The sequence below is a fragment of the Ochotona curzoniae genome, unplaced genomic scaffold (genome assembly GCF_017591425.1).
Source record: "Ochotona curzoniae isolate NIBS_2020 unplaced genomic scaffold, NIBS_Ocur_1.0 contig_1274, whole genome shotgun sequence".
NCBI lineage: Eukaryota > Metazoa > Chordata > Mammalia > Lagomorpha > Ochotonidae > Ochotona > Ochotona curzoniae.
The window spans coordinates 30697016-30704616 of record NW_024465023.1 but is presented as its reverse complement, the minus strand read 5'-3'; the positions used below and the strand labels follow the sequence as shown (position 1 = coordinate 30704616).

General features: G+C 47.6%; 1 protein-coding gene across 1 annotated transcript; it reads left to right on the top strand.

Annotated features, from left to right (window-relative positions):
* Positions 1 to 211: 211 nt before the first annotated feature.
* Positions 212 to 5974, top strand: AWAT1 (acyl-CoA wax alcohol acyltransferase 1). Its single transcript, XM_041002218.1, has 7 exons — positions 212 to 287; positions 1827 to 1934; positions 2165 to 2235; positions 2985 to 3189; positions 3795 to 3966; positions 4897 to 5096; positions 5820 to 5974. Exons 1-7 carry the CDS (start codon positions 212 to 214, stop codon positions 5972 to 5974), a joined length of 987 nt encoding a protein of 328 aa, XP_040858152.1.
* The last annotated feature ends 1627 nt before the right edge of the window (positions 5975 to 7601 follow it).

Below are 7601 nucleotides of genomic sequence, written 5' to 3'. Positions count from 1 at the left end.
GCGGAGTCAGACTGGATAGGGCAGTGCTGGGCCCTTGAGAGAGCCTGCCCCCCTGCAGTGGGTGGGGGTTGTGAGGCAGGACATGAAGGGGAGAGGGCAGGTACAAGCAGTCAGTCTTATGCATTGAGTGTTGAATGAGCTTCCAGAGGCTGGTTGCACTTCTGCTGGGAACACTGTGCTGGAATCTGCCATTCACTTGCTCCTGCACATCATGCCTTGTTGCAAGCAACAGAATCACTTCCAGAGTTTGATGCTTCTGCAGTGGCCCCTCAGCTACCTTGCCATCTGTAAGTACCAATCCAAGCATGTGCACAGGCAGAGACCAGGACAGGGGCTGAGGAGGTTGTGGTGGTTATGGGAAGCCTGATCTCTGGCCTTTGGATCATGTGAGATGGCACTACAGGGTAAAGCCAAAGAGTCCTGAGCTCTGTGAGTATCCTGGGTAAGGAAAGATAGAGCCCCAAGGAAGAGTGAGAGCAGGCAGAGCAGAGGAAAAGGATCCTGATAGATGTAGCTAGATCTAGCTCATTTCATCCACTTACAAACCCACAGCACACAGACAAGTCTCCTTGCTGTGGTGTGGACTAAGACAGAGGAAGCATTTGCATTACAGGCTTAGCCTGTGTTTGCTCCACAGAGAGCTCCAAGCCAGAAGGGGTTAGGAAGGGTACTACAGGAGTTGATGGAAGGACTGGAGAAACGGCAAGAGAATGGAAAATAGTGGAGGGACACAGATGCGGGTGGGCCAAGTGGAGGGTGATATGGATGGCACGGGGGCATGGGAGGGTTGGCTAGTGACTTAACCAAGAGTCAGGGGTGATGAGCGGGGAAGGTGACAGAAACAGAACGAAAACAATGGTGGGTAAGTGGAAGTAACAATGCAAGAGGAGCTAGTGGCAGGATGATGGCTGGGCAGGGAGTTAGGTGGGAAAGTGGGCAGACAAGGAAAAGGGGCTTTTGTATAGTAGATGATAGGAGAAATTTTGTAAAAAGAGATTTATTATTCATTTGTTTATTTGAAAGATAGGGTGGGGCTCGGCGGCGTGGCTTAGCAGCTAAAGTCCTCACCCTGAATGTGCCAGGATTCCATATGGGTGCTGGTTCGAATCCCGGCAGCACCACTTCCCATCCAGCTCCCTGCTTATGACCTACGAAAGCAGTTGAGGACGGCCCAGTGCTTTGGGATCCTGCGCCCGTGTGGGAGACCTGGAGGAAGTTCCTGGCTCCTGGCTTTGGATCAGCTTAGTACTGGCCGTTATGGTCACTTGGGGAGTGAATCATCGGACGGAAGATCTTCCTCTCTGTATATCTGACTTTGTAACAAAAATAAATATTTTTAAAAAAAAGAAAAGAAAAAGAAAGATAGGGTGGTAGAAGAGAGAAAGACAGAGAGAGAGAGAGATTTTCCGTCTACTGGTTCATTCCCCAATCAGCCACAACAGTCAGATCTGACTCAGGTCAAAACGAGAAGCCAGCAGCTTCTTTTAGACCTCCAGTGTGGGTGCAGGGGCCCAACTACCTGGGCCATCATCCACTGTTTCTCCATTAGCAGGGAACTGAATTGGAATCAAAGCAGCTGGGACTCGAACCAGCACTCTGAAATGGAATATCGGTGTCATAAGTGACAACTCAACCTGTTTTCCACCACAATGCCAGTCCCAAGAGACACTGTTGAAGGACAGCAGGACATAGGTGAAGCATGGGGCAGGATCCCAATTGTGCTGAGGGCCAATACCAAAGGATTGGCTAGAATGGAGAGCTGGCAATGGGACTGGACATGGTCAAGTTCTGTATCACAAGTTTAGTCTGACCCAATCCCTTGTCAGTTTGGATCTTGCAGCCGTTGTTCATTTCCCTGCTATTTACACGCTTGTGGCCACTCCCAGCGCTTTACTTTGTCTGGCTGTTCCTGGACTGGAAGACCCCAGATCAAGGTAAGATTCATGCACCCATAAAGAATGTTCCACCTGTATCTGAAGCCCAGTAAGCATCACAGAGCAAGCCACAGGTTTCTCATCTAATTTCTCAGAGCTGCAGGAGCTGAGCCAGCGGGACCATCCTGGGATCTCTCTCTTTGCCTCTTTTCTAGCAGAGCCTCCTGGATGAGTAGGAATTACTTGATGGCACACTGTGATGTCATCCCCTGCTGATCATTTTGTTTCAGGTGGCAGACGCTCAGCCTGGGTAAGAAGTTGGAATTTGTGGACATACATGAGGGACTATTTCCCCATTACAGTAAGTATCTCTTCTCAGCACCCTTCACAACTTCCAAACTACTAAGCACCTCTATCAGATGGCTGAAATTATCTGTAAGGAAGGCAAGCATCCTAGAGAAATCTCAGTGCAGGCTAGCCCACATCTCCCTGGAGCACTCTCTAATCTCTTAGGATACGTTGGACATTCTTGCTGTTATCTGGGACACAACACAATGGAGTGGGCAGACAAGAGAAGAATTATAGTCTGGTTCAAAGTACAGAGACAACTTAGATGGGGGCATAAAGAAAGGCATCCCAGACATGGTACTATGCAAGCAGGCTCTTCAGAGCTCAATAAAAGTTCCAGGGAGGGGGGAGGGGGGTGGGCAGGAACAGTACCCAAAAAAGTTTCTGAAAATGCAATGCTGTGCCCATCCTGGCTGTCCTTCGAGATGATTACAAACTCTTCCCTAATTTTTAGAGCAGAGCTTCCTGACCTTTGTCACATAATGATGGTGCTCATAGAAAAAAATAAATAAGTAACATGCATAAAGCATGCTGATAAAGGCAAGAGGCTGGCAGCTCTAGCTGCCTGGCACCCTACCCTGCTTCCCAAGGGCTGGGAAGAACGTCTTGCCTTCCTCCTTTCCCTCCCACCCCAGGTCCACTCATGGTCTCTCTATTGGAAAATTCCACTTTGGAAAACACCATTACCCCTGGGGTGTCTGCATTCTGCTTCCCTCATGCTCTCATGTCCCCATCTTTGACATTCCTCTCCCCTACCCACAGATCCTGAAGACCCAAGACCTGCCACCTGAGAACAACTACCTCATGGGCGTCCACCCTCATGGCCTCCTGACCTTTGGCGCCTTTTGCAACTTCTGCACCGAGGCCACAGGCTTCTCCAAAACTTTCCCAGGCATCACACCTCACCTGGCCACGCTGTCCTGGTTCTTCAAGGTCCCCATTATTAGGGACTACCTCATGGCCAAAGGTGCTTCTGGCCACATTTAGCTGGAGCTTTTGGTGCATTTCTCTACTTTTAAGCCCGATTTCCTCCACACTGACTCAGCAGCATCGTGGCCTCTTAGTCCAAAACATATGTTCTGCAGCTAAATTGCCTGGATTTGAATCCAACCTCTGTCACTTCCTCTGAGGTCTTGGGCAGACCAGCTAATCTTCACAGCCTCACTTCCCTGATCCATATAAACTAGTCCTACTGACAAATAGTCTGACCTCAGATGTGATATGATGACTCAGTAAGACCATGCAAAGAAAGCCTGTCACAGCCTGAGGTTCATCAGGAACAACAATTGAGAGTCAGAAAATCCTTCCGCTTATCCCACCAGAGACCTTCCTACCTTAGTTTTGATTCATTGCATGCTGTGAAGTGAAGCTAGTAACACCAAGTGAGGCTTGATCTGTTGATCCGCAGCCTTCTCTCCTGCATATTCCTCAACCCCATCTCACCAAGCCTCCTCCTGGGACCCCAGGGCATATAAACACGCCCATGGAGAACAGGCAGGATGAGGGTGCTCGCTGAGCCATCTGCTCTTCTCTTGAACTGCTGCTTCTCTTCTGGTCTTTGATTCCGCCCAGGTTTGTGCTCCGTGAGCCAGCCCTCCATTGACTACCTGCTGAGCCATGGCACTGGCAACCTCGTGGGTGTGGTAGTGGGAGGTGTGGGAGAGGCCCTGCAGAGCGTGCCCAACACCACCACCCTCATTCTCCAGAAGCGCAAGGGCTTTGTGCGCACAGCCCTCCAGCATGGGTAAGTGTTTCCCTATAGGAGGGGTGGGTGGCCTTTTCTGAGCGCCTTGACCCTGCAGGCAATGCCAAGGTGAATCACATGTGAGTCTTGCCCTCAGGAAATCTATTGCTAAATAGGGGAGATGGGCATAGAATTTCAAAATGGTTGAGATCATCGACTCCTTCTGAGCCAGCTGGACCAGTTCCCAGGAAGTTAAACTGCCACCTCAGGTTCAGTATCAGAGGTGGGGGGCAGTCTAGGGTTGCACTAGCATATAGATGATGACCCCATTATCAATACTGTTATTGACATCTGTGTTTCAATGATAAGGGCAAGAGGTGGGATATGGAGGGAGGAGTCTGATGTAGAATCCTAGTTTTGTATTTACTGTGCCCTCTGGGACAAGTTATTTAATCATTCTGAATCTTCTTAAGGGTATTACTAATAATCACACCTGCTTGAAAATTTTTTCCTTGAACTTTCTGAAGACTCCTTCTATGCATGGATTTTTAAAAATTGCATCTAAATAAATTTATCTTTTGGTTTTATTTTCCATGAACTTGTTGAAGTACTCTAGTATACGAACATCTAGATGAAATCATTCTTATCTGTGCTTCCTATTGCTAGGAACAGTGGCACGCATTCCCCTCCTGGACACCTCTGGAAACTTCTCACAATGTCAGCCTCCAGGGACCCCTGCCCAAGCCCTCTTCCCACCTTGCACCCCCATTTTGGGTTCTTGTATCCTGCCCAAGACAGTACTCTCATTGGCCTAGAATATTTCAGGACAAGAGAACCCTAAACCAGGGAGCCCTGTTTAGAACAAGATGAACTGCCCTAACCCACTGAGATTTGCTTATGATATAAAAGGGCTCACTAGCATCAAATGTTTCTCTAGGGTGATTTCCATCCCACCCTGTGTCTGAGTGCTAAATCTGGGTTTTTCTACAGGGCTCATCTGGTCCCCACTTTCACTTTTGGAGAAACAGAGGTGTATGATCAAGTGCTGTTCCATAAGGACAGCAGGATGTATAAGTTCCAGAGCTTCTTCCGCCGGGTCTTTGGCTTCTATTTTTGTGTTTTCTACGGACAAGGCTTCAGCCAAGACTCCACTGGGCTCTTGCCATACTCCCGACCTATCGTCACTGTGGGTGAGTGTCATCGTCAGCCCCAAGATCATGTTAGCTCCTTTGTTTAAAGACTTAATTTTTTTAATGTGAAAGATGATGGGGAGGGGAAAGGGAGAGAGAAAGACAGAGAGAGAGAGAGAGAGAGAGAGAGAGAGAGAGATTCCATCTGCTGGTTCATTCCCCAAAATGGCTGCAATGACTGGAGCTGGGCTAGGAGCCAGGAGCTTCTTCTAGGTTTCCCACATAGGTACAGGGTCCCCTCTACTACTTTCTCAGGAACATTAGCAGGAAGTTAGATTGGAAGTGGAGCAACTGGGACTCAAATTAGCACCTATATGGGATGACAGCACTGCAGGCAGCAGCTTTACCTACTCCCCAGCCCCACCTTACTTAGCCCTTTCTTTACCTGCATGTCATTCCTTCCCACTCCTCTGCCCATGGAAGAAGATTATACCTGAGGGGGAGAAACTAAGTGCTGAGATGGGGCATGAGAGGATGGGAGAGAAGGAAAGGAAAGGAAAGGAAAGGAAAGGAAAGGAAAGGAAAGGAAAGGAAAGGAAAGGAAAGGAAAGGAAAGGAGAGGAGAGGAGAGGAGAGGAGAGGAGAGGAGAGGAGAGGAGAGGAGAGGAGAGGAGAGGAGAGGAGAGGGGAGGGGAGGGGAGGGGAGGGGAGGGGAGGGGAGGGGAGGAAGAAAATGAAGAAGAGATTCTAACACTCCTTCTCTTTTCCCATCTCTCTTGGTAGTTGGTGAGCCTCTATCACTGCCCAAAGTTGAAAAGCCAAGCCAGGAGCTGGTGGATAAATACCACGCACTCTACATGGATGCCCTACATAAGCTTTTTGATGAGCATAAGACTCAGCATGGCTGCCCAGAGACCCAAAAGCTGGTTTTCCTGTGACTGCAGGGACCACATACTCCACAGTATGAGAGCACATGTCTTGGAATGGAGACTCAATGCCAACACTAACCAAAGGGAGACATGGGGGAAGAAGAGCGCTGAGGGAGCTGTGGGGCGGGGGAGGGCATTAGGATTGCCTTGTAGCCACTCTGTCCTCAGGAGAATGCTCCCTGTCGCCTTCGCCCTAAGTCATTCCCCAGAGCAGGGTATCCCTGAGACCCTCATTCCTGAGCCTGACACCCAGGTCCCAAAGGACCCCTGAAGGACTTAAATGATGGCCAGGAAGCCACCACTCCTTGTTCATTGTTACTCTTAACACGATTTTAAAATTGCGAAATAATTTGCATCCTGTAAATCAAACATGTTCGAGGTATACAGTTCAGCATATTTTGTCCAGTTTGGGGACATTTTTCAGCACCCTTTGTCTAAGATCAGTACCCATTAGCAGTCACTCTTCGTCTCCCCCAAAGCTCCCAGACCCAGGCAACCAGCAATCTACTTTCTGTCTTTATGGATTTGCCAATTCTGAACATTTCATGTAAATGGAACAATATACTATGTGGTCTTTTGTGACCAGCTTCTTTCTCTTAACAGGTTTTCAGGGTTCATATATGTTGTAGCATACATCATTACTTTTTATGCGTGAATAATAGTCTATTGTGTGTTCCCAATAGATTGTGTATTCTGTATTCATTCACCAGTAGATGGATGTGTGAGTTGTTTCCTCCTTTTCATTATTACAAATAGTGCTGCTATAAACATGCATACACAAATTTTCATGTAATAATTTGCTGTCCCGAAACATAAAGAGTTTGACCCACAGCAAGGAAACCAACGGGATGGATAAAAGGCACTTGATTCAAAGAGACAGGCATTGTGCTGCAGCACATTAACTTGCCACATGTAATGCTGGCATCCCACATGGCAATGTGCTGAAGTCCTAGCTGCACCACTTCTTACTCAGCTACCTACAAATGCACCTGGGGAAGCAACAGAAGGGGTTATATGTCCTTGTGACCCTGCACTCATGTGGGAAACCCAGAAGAAACCCCTTCTTCCTGGTTTCCTATCAACTCACCTCCAGCCATTGCAGCCATTTGAGGAGTAAACCAGCAGATGGAAGATCTTTCTCTATCTCTCCTTCTCTCTGTAGCTCTTTCAAACAAAAATAAAATAAATCTTTTTAAGAAGATTTATTTACTTATTTGAGAGACACAGTTATAGTGAGAGAAACGGAGACAGGGAGAGATCTTTTACCCACTGGTTTACTTCCCTAAATGATCATAACAGCCAGCAGCAGGCCAGGCTGAAACCAGAAGTAGAAACATCTCAAACTCTTGGGCCATCTATAAATGCTTTTTCCAGGTTATTAGCAAGAAGCTGGTTAGGCAATAGAGTAGTCAGGACATGAATAAGTGCCTATATAGGTTGCCAATATCACAAATGGTAGCTTTTACTCTACTATGCCACAATGCCAATCCCAGTATAAAGGTTTTCATGGGGGAAAAAAGGAATTTCTTGTGCTTGATCAGAAAATATATAAATGGAGGATTCAACATGAGCCAGCCAGGGAGCTAGCAGAGCCTGATTGGTTTAAGAGGAATGCAAATGAGACATTGAGAAGTTT